Source organism: Phytophthora sojae, assembly GCF_000149755.1.
Source record: "Phytophthora sojae unplaced genomic scaffold PHYSOscaffold_15, whole genome shotgun sequence".
NCBI lineage: Eukaryota > Oomycota > Peronosporomycetes > Peronosporales > Peronosporaceae > Phytophthora > Phytophthora sojae.
Genome location: NW_009258129.1, coordinates 80,827 through 100,273, shown reverse-complemented (window position 1 = coordinate 100,273; position 19,447 = coordinate 80,827). Strand labels below are relative to the sequence as shown.

Below are 19,447 nucleotides of genomic sequence, written 5' to 3'. Positions count from 1 at the left end.
GGAGGCGATTGAGAACCCAGCGAAATTCCCTCCCTTCATGTTGCAGCTGCAACTCCGAGATACCACAGTGGGGTCTGTTCCAGAAATGGGCTGAACACCCTTTGCGTTGACAAATTGGAGCTCGTTGGCAAGAGTGACAAAACGCAACGATTCGAGATTTCCACAAAATAGGTTCGAGGCTTCTTTCGTGTCATTGGAAGCAGGTCCATTAATTCATGAATGACACTGCATCTTACCTAGACACTAATTCCTACTAGCATTCAGCGTTGATTCCTTATGAGAAGAAGCTCACAACGATCAAACTGCAATATTATTTTTCCAGTAGCTCTGCTGTGATCGGTGAAATTCTCTAGCTTGATTTCCTCCACAGTAAAATAAAGCCGCTCGTCGGCAGTTCGCGAGGCTATATTCAACAAGTAAGCTATGCCTACGAGTTTGCTACTCGCGGTCGCCAGTTGTGCGCTCGTAGTGGTCTGCGGGTTAGTGATCGCCACGCTGACGAACTGCGAAGAGTTTATTGAGAACGGCTCGGCCGAGACGGCAGTGGAAGCGCTCACCAACCAGAACAAGTTCCCTCCATTCATGCTACGAATGCATCTACGGGACGACAATGGCGGGGGTGCAGCACGGCCTGCACTGGACTAGCTTCGGATGGAACATGTGGTTTTCGCTGACAAGGAGGATGCAACGCAAACGTATCTTGTTAACGCCGGTGACAGTGGAGCTAAGACTGTGACGAAAACGCCAGAACCCTGAACAAATCGCAGAATGCTGGTATTAAAACAATCGTTAGCAGAGAAATTCACCTAGGTTGATGTGGATTTTGGCTAAGATTACTTTAAACAATAATACCATAAATATGCTGAAGGGAACTCCAACTAGAGAAGGCCAGTTTTCAAGCATTGGCCGCTCCTCGTGTGGTTACCGTCTGTGCAATGTATATGTATCGTCTCACTCATGATCAGCCATAGTTACGTTATCGGGAAATAATCAACTACATGGCCTTGTTTGTACGAATAAGTTGTTCGTCGGCCAAGATGACTCCTTGAAGTTGAGTTGAGTGTGTAGTATTCAAGCCTTTGTTCAACCACAACTACATGTTGAAGTGGTCCGAGGGCACGACACGCAGAGAGACCTTCATTGGCGTAAGCATTGAAGACATAATGTTTAGCACTGCTGGAAGATCGCCAATGGTGCTGTCCCCACGCACGCTAAAGAGACCAACGACAGATCTCACTTCCACATTTGTAGCGGCTCGCACACATCCCAAGATTCCTCGCTGGTGGTCATCGATGCTTCACATGGGACTTCGCGCGCTCGGTTGGACTGCAGCGATTGCTTCCGTTGCGGTAGCAGCAACGTCTGACTCCAGCAGCAGCAGCAGCAGCAGTGAAGGCAACTCGACGACCAAGTGCTTCCCCTCGAACTTCTTTTCGGCTCCGCGACGGCGTCGCACCAAGTTGAAGGCGCAGTGAACGAAACCGGTCGCACACCCAGTGTCTGGGACGAGATTTGCGGTACTTCTTCGTTCCCGAACTGTGCTAACGTGGCCGACGACTTCTTCCACCGCTACAAGGACGACATCAACACGATGAAGGGCGACGGGTACGGCTCCATGCGCTTCTCCATCTCGCGGTCGCGCGCCATGAACTGGAACAGCACGCTCCAGCGCATGCAGCCCAACCCGGAAGGGCTCGCCTTCTACCACTCGCTGGTGGATGAGCTGGTCGACAACGGCATCGAGCCCGTGCTGACGCTCTTCCACTGGGATATGCCCATCGAGCTGTACTCGGCCGGAGACTTCCTGAACGCCACCATCATCGACCACTTCACGGACTACGCGCAGCTGATCTTCTCGGAGTTTGGGCAGAAGGTCAAGTACTGGTCCACCATCAACGAGCCGCTCTCACATGTACATCTTCTACATATACGCGGGGACAGACAGCGATGAGTATGAGGCAGCGCACACTCTGCTACTTGCACACGCCGAGATGGTAGCTCTGTTCCGTAGTCTCCAAGAGCAGGGCGTCGTCCAGAGCAGCGCTCGTATCGGCCTCGTCCTCTCTGGATTCGGCATCCCTTACGACGACACCAACGACGCGGACGTGGAGGCAGCCGAGCGCTACAACCAGTTCAACTCCGGCTGGTTCCTGGCTCCACTTACGACGGGGGACTACCCGCCCATGATGCGCGAGCGTGTGGGCAGTCGACTCCCCAACTTCACGGACGAAGAAGCTGCTCTCGTGGGGTCGTACGATCTCATCATGGTCAACCACTACTACTCGAACCTCATCACGTACTGCGACTCGGAGCACTCGGCAACCAACTGCTCCAGTCTCGCGGAAGGATACTACGCGGACATGGGGGTCGACCACTCGCAAGTGCACCCAGAGTCGGTCATCGGCTCGGGGAGTCTTGCCAACCCCACTAGCTGCACCGACCACTTCGGGTTCCCGCCCAGCTACATGGCCTACATCCGCTGGGCCAACGCCTACGACACGAGCGCCGACATGCTGCTGACCGAGAACGGCTGGTGCGGCAACGAAACCATCGACAATCAGGACCAGCTCTGGTACTACCGCACGCACCTCGAGATGGTGCACCGAGCCATCTACGAGGAGAACATCCCCATCATCGGCTACACGGCCTGGAGCTTCGTGGACAACTACGAGTGGGGGTCCTACGCGCCTCGCTACGGCCTCTACTACGTCGACTTCCCGGACAACATCGGCGACAAGGACGTCTACTCCGTTCCGTCGACGTATTTGAACCGTACGGCGCGCACGGCAGCGAAGTGGTACGCGAACTTGGCGACGACGGGGTGTTTTGAGTCGGAACCGGAAGACGAAAAGTGGCTGGCTTACCTGTAGTACACCTCAGTACTGCTCGAATGGGGCTGAGAGTTGATGTGTTCACATTTGGCTAGTCTTTCTGCATTACCACTTTCAGAGGAATGATTTAGCGGGTTTATCTCGAAACTTGTTGATAGGAGTAGCTTAAGCAGAAAATCGTTTGGACATACAAAACAGTGAGCTTTTCCCGTCCAAACCTTCACTATGTGCCCCACCCTCGTTGCGTAGACATTTCAATTATGTTTTATCCATTCGAATTGAAAGGTAAAATCGACACCTGGTAGATCACAGACCTCGATAAGCTCGCAACCGGATGAATTCTCTGAATGTTGAATAAATATACAGACTTACCGAAGTGTACAACGCGAAATGTCAGTGTCATCAATACCCATATCAGTAGCGTTGATTGCACGAACATCATCTGCTTCTCCAACACAAACGCAAGCTGATAGAGTGCATTGATCCCGCAGTTCCGTTTCATGATCAGCGCGAGAGCTACAAACGATGCGAGCTCCAAGAGTGCATACAGAAACATTCTTAAAACCATGACGTCGACATTTTCAAGAGAGACTCCATCCATTTCCGTGTGATACTGCGCGCTGGATTGGTGGACCATCGTCGAAATGAAGACGCCGTACACCACGGGGATGATTATCTCCACATACTCGGTCAACACGAGGCATTCTGACGTAAACAGCACCTCGAGAGCGTCTTTAAGAACAACGGAGTTGTCCACTCTAGGTCTTCCCTGGCCCAAAGCTATGATATTAGGTATATCATCAGTCCGTGGATTTTTGTGGCTGGCCATTATTGTCGGGCGAGGCTTTACCAAATTGCTGCGAAGCGCGTTCGTATTAACGGGTTCAATGGGATCGATGATGTTTGCGGTGAGAAGCGGGACATGCGCGGCAACTGATCAAATAGTTTCGTGGTAGCCCCCGGTTGGTAAGCATTTTCGAGAGCCGTTAGTAGTTTGTTGTTCTCCGAGGAAATGTGATGTTCAATACAAGAACGAATGCTTATCCCGACGCGAACTTGCCTCCGTAGCGCCAGAGAAGAGGAGCACAGCGACCGGACAGCTTCCAGCAAAGTGCCGCTATCGGACGCGTTAGGAGTAATACCACCGGCCACTGTTCGCGTACGAGCAATGATGCAAAGAGTTCGCTGGTGGAGTTCCCGCAATTCCACTGCAGATTGCACGATATCGATAGCCACTATAACCGTGAGCGTTTTCATCGATAAGCTCTGCATGAACGTGGCGAGGTACAGGGCATCGAAAAAGTCGACAGTGAAGACGACATAGACAGGGATCATATCCTCCTTGTGCAAAGCCGTCATGGCAAAGATCTTCTTGGCCACGATCCTGAATACAGGAAGCAGCAGAAGTACTGGTAGCTCGTAGACTGTGTGGGTTGCTTGAGTGAAAAGCACTTGGCATAAAGGGTGTGCCACGTACAGCAGCACCTGCAACACCAAAATCTTCTTCACTCCTCGTAATAGCTCGTGCTTGGCGAGTAGTTCCCTAAAAGCGTGACCAGAGACAACCCGGATATACACCAATATGATTGATGAGCTCACTCCACCAAGAGTAAATATACAGAATGGAATGGGAAATACCCAAACCATCGCTGTAGCTATTCCAAAGCCATAGTTGACCTTCCAGCCAGCTGCCGGATCTTGGAGCGGAATTGTTTCTTGTAGCAGTACAGCAGCAGCGACGACTAGTGGCGTACCAATGGTGATGAATAGCGCGCGAGTCAACGAGGTTTCACGAGAATATTCTTCTACACCTTTGCCCAGCCTTAGTTGTCTAATCCGCATCCAAAGTTGTCAGCTTTTATTTTGGGTGGGAACGAGGTACCCGAATTAAGGGGTACCACTCTCCTTAGTGCAAGCGAAGTCGTCTAATCCCCAATCAAAGTTGTCGGAACTGACGAGAACCTGACGTGAAGTTCCCGCGCGCGCGAAGTTGACCATGACTTCGTGCGTGGCGCGCTCACTCCTCAATCTACCCAACATCGCACGAGTGCTATAGCATCTGCCGGGACTGCGCGACGACGGCTTCAGCCATGAGCGACAACGTGATGCGAGCCAACGATAATGTCCGGCGGCGCGCTGCGCAGAAGCAATAACAGCGGTGGCCGCAAGCGCTAGCAGCAGTATGACCACACGCCACAGTACACAACGCGCATCAAGAGTATCATCCGCGTACTGCTCTACATGTACATGCACTTTAGGTACGTGCCCGAGTTCCTGAGCCCACTGCTCATCAGCGACGACCAGCCGATCATGAAGACCGAGGCGCGCAAGCGCATTCTCGAGCGCGCAGCTCATGTGAACATGGCCAACATCACGCAGCACATGGTGCAGAAGATAGAGCTGCACGCGGCCAAGTTCGTCAACGCCACAACTCGCAGCGAGGACATGGTGTACGGCGAGCAGAAGCCCATCGGTGCTTACTTTGATGCTGTGCATGTGTACTGTGGCATGTGTAGCTTTTGGTCAGTGCCAACTTTGATTGGGGATTAGACGACTTCGCTTGCACTAAGGAGAGTGGTACCCCTTAATTCGGGTACCTCGTTCCCACCCAAAATAAAAGCTGACAACTTTGGATGCGGATTAGACAACTAAGGCTGGGCAAAGGTGTAGAGACATCAACCGTTCAATGGAGTACTTTCCTCCACAGTGACCGACTTGGACAGCGTATCAAGCGTTAACAAGCCATGACGACTTTGCCTTACAGAGATTATTGATGCTTTCGAGTTTGGATGCAGGAGGCGCTGACGTTGAGGCCGAGGTCATGGACAGTCGACGTAATGGACTCCGATAAAACTAACGTGCCAAGGTTCACACTAACTTGTATTTTGAGACGAAAGTCATTGGGGTATTCATAGATTCATAGATTTCAGCATTAGCCATGCCACGAATACAATAGGCAATATTGGCAGCCAGTGCTGCGAGCTGAACGGGATATTCATTGAAAGCGACCGAGCGGCGACGGTATTTTTCTTTCATCAGAACCTACTTTTTCTTTTTCTTAAGCTTCACCCTACCTCACCAGACCGTCGTCGCCAAGTTGCGAGATGGGTGCATGCCTCTGTTTCCTGTCCAACATAACGAGGTAACTCCTGAGCCACTCCATCATCAGAAGTGCATCGCCCACCCTGTCCATAGAAATAAAAACAACTTATTTCATGAGGCTATATCATAGGCAGTACATGTATTATGTTTGTCGATGTTGCTTTATAGGTGATATGCATGTAAGCATTTTTTTAAGCAACTCGCTTTCGAGCCAAGTTAGCTGTAAGTTAGTAGCTTTAGCTCGAGTTGGCCATGGGACTCGGCGAGGTCCAATTGGGATTACAGTGGTTGCGCCTTAGGTGTCTGCAAACCGATGAAGTCATTCTCTCAAAGATTGAATTGCTGCGTTTCGCCCGATCTATTTACCAAAACCATGCTCTTCACGCGAAGCGAGTCTAGCACGGGTTCTGGTAGACCTCTTGCAGCTTCTTCACGGAGCTGAACGTGCAACAGGAAATGAGGAAACTTGTCCTGATTCCCCATTGCTTCAGCCGCAGTGCTTGCTGCTCCGTGGTCGAGCAAGAGCCCGTCTCCCTTCTTGGCAAGCTTTCCGATGCTAATCGAACATACTAATACCACCACGCATCCTGCAACAGCTAAAACCAAGTTGGTCGTTGGGATCGAGGCTTGAACGTACATATCTTGAATGTTTCCCGAAAATTCCAGGGAAACTTGCGAAGTAGAACTGTTCAATGATATACGCTGTTGAACAACGCCATTCTGGAATATGAAGAAGAACCCGGCCGTATACGCTGGCTGAAGCGCGCGCTCAATGTATAGATGGTTTTCTCCACATGCGTGAGGTGTTTGTCAATAAACAATTCGCAGAACTTCCAGCCTTCCTCTTCCATGTAAGCTGTAAAAGATGTATCGACAGTTTCGAAATTGCGTGGCAAAACGGCCACTGCCGGTCGAGTCTCTGCTACCAGCTCTGCACCTCGAGTTTCGTCAACGGTGGAGACCAATATTTTCCATTGGGAGATACTAACAGAGTGCTGGAAAAACAACTCGTTCAGGTTGATCGGGTTGAGCAAGTTTATCGGAACCCCACGTGCGCTAGACACCAGAACTTCGGCTCTAGAAGTATTCTCACCATTGTCCAACGGAAATTGAATGCCATAGCAGCCACTCTCAACCAGGCACTCTGCACTGAACACATCAGAGAGATCTTCCGGTGTCCACGAAAGCCGGCCAACAGTAAGAAAGTAAACCATGCGAGCATTCTTCAACTGGCCAGCTATGGAGACCCCAGGATTTGTATTTGCCGGGCGTCTTTCAAACGCGTCCCCTTCCAGGCGTTTACCGATGCTGACGATAATCATAGACGTATTTGAGCGCCGTTCACAGGCTTGGAACACCTCGTTTGCACGCCAATAGTTGAAGTCCACCACAAGATCTTCGCCCCCAGCCTCGTTCAAACAAATGGCCAGGGCCTGCACGCGTGGGTAGATTGTCGTCGAGGCTCCGTTAGCAATAAATTCTCCCAAATCGTTCAGTAGACAAGCGTCATGGTTACACAAGACGGAATTCAGGGATTCGTAGAAATCCGATGAATTGTTGGCCTGCTTCCCAGTTTTCTGCGTCGAAATCTCTATCGTGAGAGCGTCGAAGACCATAGTGTCTGACAAGTCAACGTGTGCAAATTCTACTTTCGCCAAATCGTTCGTAGTGCTGGCATTCGCTGTCTTGCGGAAGTAGTCAGCGACAACTTCGTGTACGTTGGCGAGGAATGATACCTCTCCGGAGAAATGTTCCGTTAGATTCAAGTGGTCCGCCATAGCGAAAGAATCCGTACGATCCTTGTAGTAAAGATACCAATCATGACCCCACGCCACGTCGTCTTCTCCCCACCAGCCGAGAAAGTTGTTGCTCACTAACAACGCGTACGCTGCAAGGTTAGTCGCAATCGACTTATTCATCGGGAGCTCCGTATCCGATGGCAGTTCGGATGCAGCAGCGTTCATGGGCAGAGTAAGCACACAACTGGGCTCTAACGCCGTCGAAAGAGCATTCTGCTGCCAACTTCGTGCCGGAAACCCGTAACTCGCTGCTATCTGCTTAAAAGGATAGGAGTAGTCATTACTCTTGTTGCACCAAGTCGGAACATCTTCCGTGGTGGCCAGCAAGTTTCTCATGATCGTGTTGAGAATACTGTTGCCAGGCGTGCCTTCACGAATACTCGAGCTCCACGTCGTTGTCAAAAATCCATCGGCGTCCTGAGCTTGGCTGTCGTTGTAGTCGTTGCTTACGGTTAGATTCGATCGTTCATTTTTTCTCTTTTTTATCTTTTATTCCTGGCGGGCCTACAGTAAAAATTGAGCTCTCGGTACGGTCGCGTTTGATACATAGGTTATCAAGAGGCCTAAGTTTTCTTATTTTTGATTGGCCAGTTATTAGCTCGATCGGCTAGGTTCATCGTCTCCAGACTGACGACTAAATCACCAGTCTCACTTTGGAGACGAGCGTCTTCACTGCGTTTCGATGGTGCAGAGCGAAAGCATCGTTGCTGCAGTTGCTGCGGCCACGGGGGCTCTCGCGACGGCGGTCCACACCACTGTGTGGGCAATTTCGAACCCAAAGCAGAACATCCTTACCCTGACACCGCTAGAGTTTGAGGCTATGCTTTACGACGCGGTCTACGACGAGTGGTTTCGACAGAATCTCAGGTGTAGCCAAGCTACGTTTCTACGGCTTTGTGGTGTTCTGCGTCAGGAGCTGAAAGATTTCGAGCTAGATCGATTTATGAAGGAGCACTCTTTTGAGGAGAAGGTTGCTTGAGCAGTAAGGGTGCCTTCCATGGCTGCGAGTTCTCGAGTGTGATGGTGCTGAGTCGAGCAGCTTGACACACCAAAACTAAGACGGTCTCCAGCCAACCGACCACATCGGCTCGGTTCACCTTAGGGGTAGGCTTACCGGAGAGGAGCGAGACTGAGACGATCATTCCCCGACCAGGCCCTAAGAAACACTTGTCATTGATGGACAAAAGGAAAATGTTCGCACTACGTTCGGGTTTGTAAGACTCTTGAATGCGTAGTGGAGTCTAATGCAGTCCCTCCCAGGAGCCAGCCATACAGATATTATCGTGTTCAAGTTCTCGTTATTTGTCTCATTGGTATCAATCGGGCTGGAGAACAAGACACATCGCCTACTAAATGGATCTAATGTGAGAAGCACGATATGGTCACTGGGTAAGTCATTAGCTTAGAAGATTCAACTACACCAAATGTGTCAGCCCCATTCGAGCAGTACTGAGGTGTACTACAGGTAAGCCAGCCACTTTTCGTCTTCCGGTTCCGACTCAAAACACCCCGTCGTCGCCAAGTTCGCGTACCACTTCGCTGCCGTGCGCGCCGTACGGTTCAAATACGTCGACGGAACGGAGTAGACGTCCTTGTCGCCGATGTTGTCCGGGAAGTCGACGTAGTAGAGGCCGTAGCGAGGCGCGTAGGACCCCCACTCGTAGTTGTCCACGAAGCTCCAGGCCGTGTAGCCGATGATGGGGATGTTCTCCTCGTAGATGGCTCGGTGCACCATCTCGAGGTGCGTGCGGTAGTACCAGAGCTGGTCCTGATTGTCGATGGTTTCGTTGCCGCACCAGCCGTTCTCGGTCAGCAGCATGTCGGCGCTCGTGTCGTAGGCGTTGGCCCAGCGGATGTAGGCCATGTAGCTGGGCGGGAACCCGAAGTGGTCGGTGCAGCTAGTGGGGTTGGCAAGACTCCCCGAGCCGATGACCGACTCTGGGTGCACTTGCGAGTGGTCGACCCCCATGTCCGCGTAGTATCCTTCCGCGAGACTGGAGCAGTTGGTTGCCGAGTGCTCCGAGTCGCAGTACGTGATGAGGTTCGAGTAGTAGTGGTTGACCATGATGAGATCGTACGACCCCACGAGAGCAGCTTCTTCGTCCGTGAAGTTGGGGAGTCGACTGCCCACACGCTCGCGCATCATGGGCGGGTAGTCCCCCGTCGTAAGTGGAGCCAGGAACCAGCCGGAGTTGAACTGGTTGTAGCGCTCGGCTGCCTCCACGTCCGCGTCGTTGGTGTCGTCGTAAGGGATGCCGAATCCAGAGAGGACGAGGCCGATACGAGCGCTGCTCTGGACGACGCCCTGCTCTTGGAGACTACGGAACAGAGCTACCATCTCGGCGTGGGCAAGTAGCAGAGTGTGCGCTGCCTCATACTCATCGCTGTCTGTCCCCGCGTATATGTAGAAGATGTACATGTGAGAGCGGCTCGTTGATGGTGGACCAGTACTTGACCTTCTGCCCAAACTCCGAGAAGATCAGCTGCGCGTAGTCCGTGAAGTGGTCGATGATGGTGGCGTTCAGGAAGTCTCCGGCCGAGTACAGCTCGATGGGCATATCCCAGTGGAAGAGCGTCAGCACGGGCTCGATGCCGTTGTCGACCAGCTCATCCACCAGCGAGTGGTAGAAGGCGAGCCCTTCCGGGTTGGGCTGCATGCGCTGGAGCGTGCTGTTCCAGTTCATGGCGCGCGACCGCGAGATGGAGAAGCGCATGGAGCCGTACCCGTCGCCCTTCATCGTGTTGATGTCGTCCTTGTAGCGGTGGAAGAAGTCGTCGGCCACGTTAGCACAGTTCGGGAACGAAGAAGTACCGCAAATCTCGTCCCAGACACTGGGTGTGCGACCGGTTTCGTTCACTGCGCCTTCAACTTGGTACGACGCCGTCGCGGAGCCGAAAAGGAAGTTCGAAGGGAAGCACTTGGTCGTCGAGTTGGCGCTACTGCCCGCGCTGCTTGAGGAAGTTCCAGCTTGCGATGGACTAGCGGTTGCTGCGGCGGTAGTGTCGCCACAACTATCGCTAGCGGTAACGAAAGCCACACCCCAGCAGAAGGCGAGGCCGAGCGTGCGTAGCCCGAAGTGAACCGTCGGCCCAAGGTAAACGAAGACTTGGTATGTAGTTTATGTGGTTGCAGCTGTTCGCAAAGTGAGAAGTGGGGGATCTGGCACTTGATACCCGATTGACTTCGTTGGTGGTCTTCGTCACCGCACGTAAGTCAAACGTCACATCGGCAAGGCTTGCATTGGCGGTTGATAGCATAGGCACCCTCGAATACCGTGTCACCACTTTTGACGTGGTTGAATTAGTGGGGCGCATAGGACTGCTGCCGGCAATTTGCCGGTTAAGAGTCGGCTACAGCATCTTGAAGGGGCCACGTGTACTGACTAAGACAACGTAATCATACCGAGTGGTCATATTCTTGACATAGCTGAGCAGTCAGAGGATATTCATGCCGGAGAACTAGCACGACATGATCAATGTAAATGGTATTCTGCTCGGCACCCAGCGGGCTATACGAAACGTAGATACATTGGTCTTGAACGACAAACGCTTGGCAGTATGTTTCAGCGAGGTCAAGCTGCGGGAGTGTGTAAGCAAAACCTGGATGTCTTGAAGTTTGGGCGCTGGTCCCTTTCTTCGTTGTGGGCACTCTACTTCCGTGCTCAATCTGGACGCGCGGTGGAGAGCGGCCCGTCTCCGTCTTGTCCTTGTTTTTTTTTTCCTCCGTTGACTCAACGGCGTTGAGGTGGTGTAGAGTCTGCAACTGACAAGTTGTGCGCGCCAGCATTATCCCATCATCTATCCCATCATCCATTTGAGCGATGAGTACTCTAGTACACACCAACACACTAATAGCGAGGCACGCTCTCGATCCTAAAGTATTGTTTCCACTGGCCATGCGATTGGAGACAGTGACAGGAAGGTGCCGCACTGAGTTAACCCCTCCAGCCCGGCTGCTGCATAACGCTGGATTAGGATTTTCCTTAAACTGCATATATGCAGTTTAAGCGATTTTTGACTTGAAGTTTGTATGGGTTGTATTTTCCCTCGCCACATGGTATACAAACTTTAAGATTAACTTTTGTCGGGTTTCTGTTCGCGCCTTTCTTTTGCAACATAGGAAAGGACGGACAATTTCTCAAAATTCAAAATATGGGATCTAGCAGGTTCCCCGTACTGCAACTGATTTGCATATAATGCTAGAGGCTTTTGGGACACTCCAAACGAGTGGTTCAGCACTTTGCCGCTCGCCGCCTTTTGAAAACGGGCCTCATTCGAGAATTTGCGCGCGCGGGGCACACATCGACAGAGAAGCTGTGCGGGGAAGATCGCGCTTAACTGCTGTGATGATAGCTTGCAAGAGCAAGGCTAGGCACGGGCTGGACGACCACTACTTCTACCTGTGGTCTGAAGGCGACGCAAGCAGCACCAACGGCGTAGACGTATCTGTGGCGATGAATCGTTGGGTGAGTCCAACGCAATTCGTATGGTTGCATTGTTTTATGCTAACTAAAAAATCTCCGAGGCGGTTATATGATCTGTATGCAGTTCTCGACTCGGAATCCATACTACAGAACCAGTCTTTCACCTTCTTCGACTTTGCTACAGCTTCCCTCCCGGATTTGGCCCTGCTTCAGCTTGCGCAGCTAGTGATGCTCGTATCGCTGCCGCCGCCGACGTCAGTCGGATGAATTATGCGGCTGAGACTGAGAGTACCCTGCTACTGCGGACGCAACCAAACTGATCATCATTCAAGTGCGGTTTCAGCGCTGGGCGAGTCGGGTAAGTTGAATGTTATCCTGCATGTAGGTACTATACTGTGTTGTAAGCTGCATCTTATACTGAACATTTCTCTGAATATGCTGTGCAGGCCCCGTTGATGAAGCTAGCGGGCTCGTCAACAAGTTGATAGCAAACAACAACGACTGAGACTGGCGCGATCGACTTCGCTGAAGACATGGAGCCTTGCTGCGCTCCGGATGACGAAAATGATGGATTGCAGCTGGATTAAGTGTGTCAAGAACGTTTGAACAATACCGGGGGCAAAGATGAAGTGTTGGCGAGCAATTCCGTCCAAGTCTGCGCGGAGTGTCAACGAGGCGGAAAGACTTCTTATTTCACAAGATGGTTGTGTATGGTCAACGGAAATGAAGCTGTTCCGTTTAGCCTCTAAGTAACAGCGTATATCCACACTGAAAAACAATGTAATTTATCCTAGCATTCCATGAGCCGACTTAGTTCCTACAGCATACGTTCTTAGGCGAAGGGATTCCCGGTCGCGCCATGCTCGGGTAGCGTGTCAGCTAGTGACAAAGTACCAAGTGCTAAAACGTAAAAGTCGCCTATGTGTTCATGACGGGTTGCAGGCGGGCATAACAAAGTGCGGCTGAAGACGTCTGGTTTTCTCTTCATGCTGGCCCAGCGCCATGTACGAGATGCGGCTACGACCTATTGAGACGTGGCCCAAGTAATGCCTACATGATAAACTGATTGAAGGCAACACCATCCGAGCACAACGACGGTAGAGCTTTGCCTGACACTCCACGGATCTCTGCGTCGAGCAAAAGTTGTCGCACATTGCCAAATTAATTAAGCTGAATATTATTCTGATGTTAGGCTGTATAAAGACAGAATAATGCTGATTGCATGCGTGTTGTTTTTCAGTAAGCACTCTGTTTACCACTGTAGTGCAGCTTCAATCTCCTGTTTTCGCGCACGCCGATCTCAACCTGCATCATGTTTGTGCAGGCCGATCTTGACTTGCATCCTTCGACTTCAGTTTATGAGCAGTGTCTTGCTGCTAGACGTGTGTTCAAGCAGCTGTTGATGCTGGATGCTTGCTTCAATAGAAAATTGTATACAACAAAAAACGCTCAGAGGCGTATCCTTTGATCGCGTTACCAGCCCAATGTGATCGCGTTACCAGCTAGGGGTGACACCCCAACTCCGTATATGATAAACGGTATAGGAAGTTTGATTTTCCAAAATTTAGAAAGTGAGAACAAGGTGCACTGCCGGTGGGCGCATCTTCTGTTCCGCCACTGCCCTGTCCATTTCCTTTGTAACCGGTATTATGCAGCTTAGCTCTGTGACTTTGGCTAACAAAAGGCAGTATACGGCAGTTTTAGCACCGCTCTACACACTTTTGCAAATCTCAGCCTTTCGCTTGCCGCTAACCCGATCCCTTTATATACATAGGTCAAGTCTAATTGCATATGAAAAAGTTTTGAGGCTCCGGTCTGGAGGGGTTAAGTCGATTTGATGCTTGCCTCGCTGATTCTAGGGTATCACTGGCAGCAAGACCGCAAGGCATGTTGAAGTCCTTGTCGTGGTTTCGATATGCGGGTTTTGCATCAAAAGGCATAGAAATGGATGGTTATGCCCTGCTGAGCCAAATACATCCTACCTCCAACGGCGCCAGCACAATTGTATCATGGCACGCTACAGCGCAACGCTAAGACTTTCAGCCACGCTCGAAAATCGTTGAGCTGCATCCTCCTTTCGTCAAAACCCTTCTAGTGCTGAACAGCTGTACCGCCATGGCCCATGGCCCATGGTTGCCGCGCTATCGAAACCGCCACTCATTGCTTCTTCGAGTGTGAGCCCATCCAGATATTGTGGCAGGTACTGTGGGAGCCTTTAGCTCCTGCTTTTCGATGAGCAAGGTACAACCTTCCAAAATCAATATTCAAACGACTCATAAAAAACAGAAAACCGATCTATTTGCATTACACGACAGCTTCCTCGATAATGTGGTCGACGTCTTGGTCAGCGTCCACAACTGGTCCAGCCAACGAAAGCTGCTGCAGCTCATCTACCAGCGACGCCGCGGCGAGGCACTCGTCGCTCAGCTGCAAACTACACTTCTTGTACCCATTCGCAATAGTGTCGGTGTTTAGCCCATTCCAGCTACGACGCACCCACCTGCACATTCCGGCACGTCCTGGAGGTTCCAGCTTGAACTTCTCGCCCTCTGGGCGCGGCTGGTTTAGCTGCGCCTGCATGTCGTCGAGCCACAGCTTCCGGAGCCCCCACTTGAATGGGAAGTTCCATGGTGCATCTGTCGGTTGGCAGACGGCGGTGGCGTTCGGCGGAACCTTAATCAAAACGACCTTGATCGAAGCAGCGTAGAGAAGCACTTCCGAAGTCCAGTGTCCGCTAAAGTCGTCCCAGAGAAGCAGGATGGGCTCCTCTGAGAATGACCGGTTGCAAAAGTGAAACTTTAGAAATCGTATCGAAAGATCTGTATTCCACCAGCCTAGCATACAAAACCAAACCATGATCAAAATTAGTATCATAGAATCCCATCACAATAACTTCACAGCATGAGCCCACCATTTTCGTTCGTGTAAATCTGCAGTCCTGTTTCCTCTTTGATGCGCTTGATTTCCGGCCACGTCCGAACACCGAACCCACAGCGCTTCTCGTTGTTGGTCTCGACAGTTTCTTTGTTCTTGGATGGCTTCATCTTGAACACGACGAACGGCGTGTGCTTGACCCCGTTCGAGTCCCCCAACAGCATCACAGTTGCCCGTTCTTTTGAATACCCCGCGCACTTGGCCCAAACCGTTTTAGCACTACGGGCATTGATTATTTTCTTCATTGGCAAATATTCAAATAAAGCAGCTTCATACATACACACCTTCGAATTAGCTTTGTTAAATAAAATAAAAAACTGTTTGGTCGGCATTGTAAATGCGCTTGATACCCAGTTGGCGCGCCATCTTACAACCTCTTCTGCAAAATCCGCCTTCACCTTTTCAATATCCGCAGGACTGACTTGGCCCTGGCGTGTGGGCGCCCGCATGCTCAGACGATGGCGACCTCTGAAGCTCTTGATCCACTTGTCCGACGCCCTGAAGGAGGCGACACCAGCCTCCACAGCAATCCGCTGAGCTTGGAAAGTTAGCATTCGGGGCGACACGGGTACCCCCTCCTGTCTAAGGCTATTAATCCATGCTACGATCTCTAGCTCAACAGATTCAGAGAGAATGGTCCCTACCCCAACGCTTCGCGCCTTTAGATGGACCCTTTTAGAGCTGCCTCGAGCTTGGCTGAGTCCCTTCGCCAGCGCTGGATCATGGTGCGCTTGAATTGTAGCGTTCCGGCGCTAGTTTCGGCCAGAAGTGCGCACTAGTACTGCGCATCTTGGGTAGAGGGGCAGATGCCCAGAACGCGAGAGCTGTCAGCTTCTTCTCCTTCTTCTCCACTGAAATACCCTTAATTAGGTGCTTCATGTGGTGGCGCCCCTTGCCTCCGAGGCGCGGTCTGCCCACAGGGCGCGGCTTGACGCGCGTCATGGCAAAAGCCGAATGTCTGTGATACAATGCTGGTGCCGTCAGACTTGCGGCTAATTGGTTGGTTTGGGGCTTGTGCATCTCTCTACAATGTAGAGTCTACATGCGATTCAGGGACTGCTGCTCAACACTTTTTAATTGGCTAATATCAGGGTGCAGCTCATATGAGGGTGCAGCTCACTACTTCTCCGGTCCGGAAAAGAATTAACAGTTAGGTTTTTTCATAAAACAACCTCAAAAAATCGATTTATGATTGGTCGAAGTACCCTATTATGCACTGATGTACCATCTCTCATTGGACAAAAAGCCAACATCAGTGATTTGTATGAAAAAAACTCAAACATGATTGGCTGTTTTTCAGGCGTTGGAAGATTCGATTGGTTATGGCGACATAAGACACAAATAAGCTCTCTTTCACCTTTCTAAAGAGTATTTTTACGCTCAAATCTGATCATTTTTAATAACGCTGAGAATTTAAACCTAACAAACCCAAAATTCGACCATTTAAACTGGCCGATACAGACCGCAATGGCGGGAAAACGCATTTAGGAAACAATCGGTGCGATACAGCAGACAAAGGGCTTTTCGTCAAGGCCAATTACAGCTCTGTTGGCGTAGTAGAACGTGAATTATGGTCGATTATATGAACTGTTAATTCTTTTCCGGACCGGAGAAGTGCATGCGATTTGCGGTAAAGTATTATAGTTTCGGTGATATTCTAATGTAAATGTTCCATTGTAAAGATTCGGTTACGTTGTGTGAATGTTTGGAAACTATTGAGAAATTCTCAATAGTGGGTAGCCACGGTAGTTTAGCCATAAATAGGCCATAAAAAATAAACGCTCCACTTTTACTTAGGCACTAAATGCGGCAGCGGAGCGGGTGGAGTGGGCCGGGTCGGCCAAGTTTCGACCGGACCCGCGAAACTTGGCCCGAGCCATTTAAACAGGTGATACCCTTTTATTTTCGGGTTTTATACGCAATGACCCGCGAAACTTTTGTGCGCCACAAATAGCCGGTGCTCCGCACCCCATTTCGCCACATTTTGCCACAACCAGAGAGGGCATACTGAGGCCAAGTCACTGCTCGACGCGCGCAATCGCCACCACCATGAAGACGTTGCTGCTCGCGCTTGCGGCCTCCGTGTCGCTGCCATCAGCGTCCGCCATCCGCATGCGACCCGACGGAGGTCCTCTCTTCGCCTCGTCCAAGGTGGTGAAATCCTTTGACGTCGACAGCTTCGACGCCATGCTCAACGACTCGCAGACGGTCTGGCTCGTGGACTTCTACTCGCCCTGGTGCCCGCACTGCCGCCAGTTCGCGCCGCAGTGGGAGGAGGTGGCCGGCGTCTACGCCGACGTCAACACCGTCCAATTGGGGGCGGTCGACTGCACTGAGCAGAATGAGATCTGCGACCGAGAGGACGTGCACTCGTACCCGGGCGTCAAGATGTACCACGTGACGAACGAGGCCATCGTCATGCCCCATGCTCGACACGTGTACGCCCGTCAGGTGGCCAGGTGGATCGAGGAAACTCTGCACGAGAACAATATGCAATCAGGCATTGATATCGATACGGTGTATACCAAGAACCCGCTTCGGGACGATATGAAGAAGAAGGAGTTCAAGTTCGGAGACCCCGTGGAGCCTTTGCACGATGACCGGTCCGCGGAGATTCAGCGAAAAAGGCTGAAGGATGCGGCCGCAACGACGTTGCTTACCTTTGAAGACGGGTTTTTCATGGGCACGGCGGTGCTGGATGGACAGAGGTATAAGGCTGCGGTCGCGTGGGTATCGGCGCTGGCGGCGTCGTTCCCCATGAAGGAGAACCGAGCGGCGTTTGCTCTTCTTGTGAACGAGATGAAGCAAAAGGAGCGGTGGGGGAAGATGGAGTGGAGAGAGAAGCTGGAAAAGTGGAAAACGACGGCCAATGCGATGAGCTCTCCTCGTAACCTCTTCCTGTCGAAAGACGAGTTGGCGCTGTGTACAACGTACACTTGTGGGCTGTGGGGGCTGTTCCACAGCCTGACGGTCAGTGACGTCAAGACCGGGACGCAGTTGAAGCCGAGTGAGATCATGTCTGCTATCCGTCTCGTCGTCAAACACTTTTTCGGCTGTGAGGAGTGCAAGCGCCACTTCCTGCAGGCAAACCCCGAGAGTATCATCGACAAATTGGCGCTGAGGGACGACGATGGGCCTCATGCCGTCGCATTTTGGATCTGGACGATGCACAACACCGTCAACAAGGTCCTCGGCAAACCTAGGTGGCCTACGAACTTGTCCTGCCCCAACTGCTACACTGCCACTGATCAGCCGCTGTCATTAGATCCGGCACAGCTGAGTGAAGAGGACATTGTTGCATACATCAGAAGCGTCTATAAGATCGAGGGCAGCTTGAAACTCGAGCAGCGTGCTGCCAGCGCTACATCATGGAGCTCGGTAGGGGGCTTCACTTGGATGGCAGCTGCTGCTCTACTACTTGCCGTTTTTGCGATGTTGCTCCAGCAGAACAAACACTGGTTGGTTGGAGTCAAAGCGCTGAAGGGGCGTGATCACATCGCATAGAAACATCGTGGCTAAGCTTGAGCTTATGTAGTTAACTGGTTGTGATGGAGATGTTCTACCGACCATTCGCAAGCTCAACGGCCACTGTGACGTTTGCTGATACAAAATCAAACTCATTGGATGTAACTAAGCTTTAGCATGATCATGTCATTCTTGCCATTAATTCTCTGAAAAGTTCTGATCAACCGGTCGGGGACGTGCATGCCGAGTCACGGCCGAATCCGCATATGACCAGACGCACAGGTTTCGTGAACCATCACAATCGGCGAGTAAGCCCAACTATGGATCAATGTTGTTCGTGTTCGTGTTCGTGCCGACACTGGCTAGCATAGTGCTTTTATCGCGATGATGGCTCAAACCGCAGGCGATGGAGTTAACGTGTGTGGACTAACACTTACTTAAAAGTAAACCACATTGAGAAGAGCCCCTCGTACATTGAAGATATACTGTATCGTGATCATTATTATTAGTGGAGTTTTCTGGCGAATCGCCACTGGCGATACGCGGAAAATATTGTGAGAGCGCCTTGGTGAAGCACAGCACAGTGGATAGAGCTGCAGAAGCAGTCGCGAGCCAAAACAAAATTCCACCGTTCATGCCGTGACTTCATCTTTGGGATTGCGACACTGGCAAATTAGTGGAGGCTTCGTTAGACTCACTCCGTTCCGAGAAGCACGTGCTCGTCGATAGGAAAGATGAAATATGTTGTCCGCAGAAATGACCTCGAAACCGACGAAAGTGGTGGCGAGTGAATTGATGATGGGGCATAGGAGTACAATATCCACCTTGGTTAGTCCCCGTCCGCTATACTGCATACAACTGGTTCAACCGCACCGCATAGCCCTTCCGAGCG

The 19,447-nt window shown here is 51.3% G+C and overlaps 7 protein-coding genes across 7 annotated transcripts; 3 read left to right on the top strand and 4 right to left on the bottom strand.

Annotated features, from left to right (window-relative positions):
* Nucleotides 1–1,423: 1,423 nt before the first annotated feature.
* On the top strand, nucleotides 1,424–1,951 carry PHYSODRAFT_532772 (hypothetical protein; the record flags this gene model as incomplete). The annotated part of the gene is made up of 1 exon (XM_009540249.1): nucleotides 1,424–1,951. A coding segment is annotated over one exon (528 nt), but the record flags the coding sequence as incomplete, so codon positions are not given.
* Nucleotides 1,952–3,096: 1,145 nt separating this feature from the next.
* On the bottom strand, nucleotides 3,097–4,478 carry PHYSODRAFT_533187 (hypothetical protein; the record flags this gene model as incomplete). Its single annotated transcript, XM_009540248.1, has 2 exons — nucleotides 3,097–3,688; nucleotides 3,754–4,478. The coding sequence occupies 2 exons, from the start codon at nucleotides 4,476–4,478 to the stop codon at nucleotides 3,097–3,099; spliced, it is 1,317 nt and encodes a 438-aa protein (XP_009538543.1).
* Nucleotides 4,479–4,782: 304 nt separating this feature from the next.
* PHYSODRAFT_356163 (hypothetical protein) lies at nucleotides 4,783–5,477 on the top strand. The gene has a single exon (XM_009540247.1). The coding sequence runs from the start codon at nucleotides 5,073–5,075 to the stop codon at nucleotides 5,379–5,381; it is 309 nt and encodes a 102-aa protein (XP_009538542.1). The 5' UTR covers nucleotides 4,783–5,072; the 3' UTR covers nucleotides 5,382–5,477.
* Nucleotides 5,478–6,260: 783 nt separating this feature from the next.
* PHYSODRAFT_307457 (hypothetical protein) lies at nucleotides 6,261–8,068 on the bottom strand (the record flags this gene model as incomplete). The annotated part of the gene is made up of 3 exons (XM_009540246.1): nucleotides 6,261–6,529; nucleotides 6,571–6,618; nucleotides 6,685–8,068. 3 exons carry the CDS (start codon nucleotides 8,066–8,068, stop codon nucleotides 6,261–6,263), a joined length of 1,701 nt encoding a protein of 566 aa, XP_009538541.1.
* Nucleotides 8,069–9,191: 1,123 nt separating this feature from the next.
* On the bottom strand, nucleotides 9,192–11,146 carry PHYSODRAFT_251482 (hypothetical protein; the record flags this gene model as incomplete). Its single annotated transcript, XM_009540245.1, has 3 exons — nucleotides 9,192–10,070; nucleotides 10,150–10,744; nucleotides 11,136–11,146. 3 exons carry the CDS (start codon nucleotides 11,144–11,146, stop codon nucleotides 9,192–9,194), a joined length of 1,485 nt encoding a protein of 494 aa, XP_009538540.1.
* A 3,314-nt stretch (nucleotides 11,147–14,460) lies between these two features.
* Nucleotides 14,461–15,779, bottom strand: PHYSODRAFT_532588 (hypothetical protein; the record flags this gene model as incomplete). Its single annotated transcript, XM_009540244.1, has 4 exons — nucleotides 14,461–14,990; nucleotides 15,068–15,374; nucleotides 15,409–15,456; nucleotides 15,615–15,779. Coding segments are annotated over 4 exons (1,050 nt in total), but the record flags the coding sequence as incomplete, so codon positions are not given.
* Nucleotides 15,780–17,277: 1,498 nt separating this feature from the next.
* On the top strand, nucleotides 17,278–18,594 carry PHYSODRAFT_533158 (hypothetical protein; the record flags this gene model as incomplete). The annotated part of the gene is made up of 2 exons (XM_009540243.1): nucleotides 17,278–18,044; nucleotides 18,099–18,594. 2 exons carry the CDS (start codon nucleotides 17,278–17,280, stop codon nucleotides 18,592–18,594), a joined length of 1,263 nt encoding a protein of 420 aa, XP_009538538.1.
* Between the last annotated feature and the right edge of the window lie 853 nt (nucleotides 18,595–19,447).

Bases quoted from the DNA above. Each gene is read 5' to 3' on its own strand.
- PHYSODRAFT_356163 (XM_009540247.1), top strand. From the start codon at position 5,073: ATGTACATGCACTTTAGGTACGTGCCCGAGTTCCTGAGCCCACTGCTC.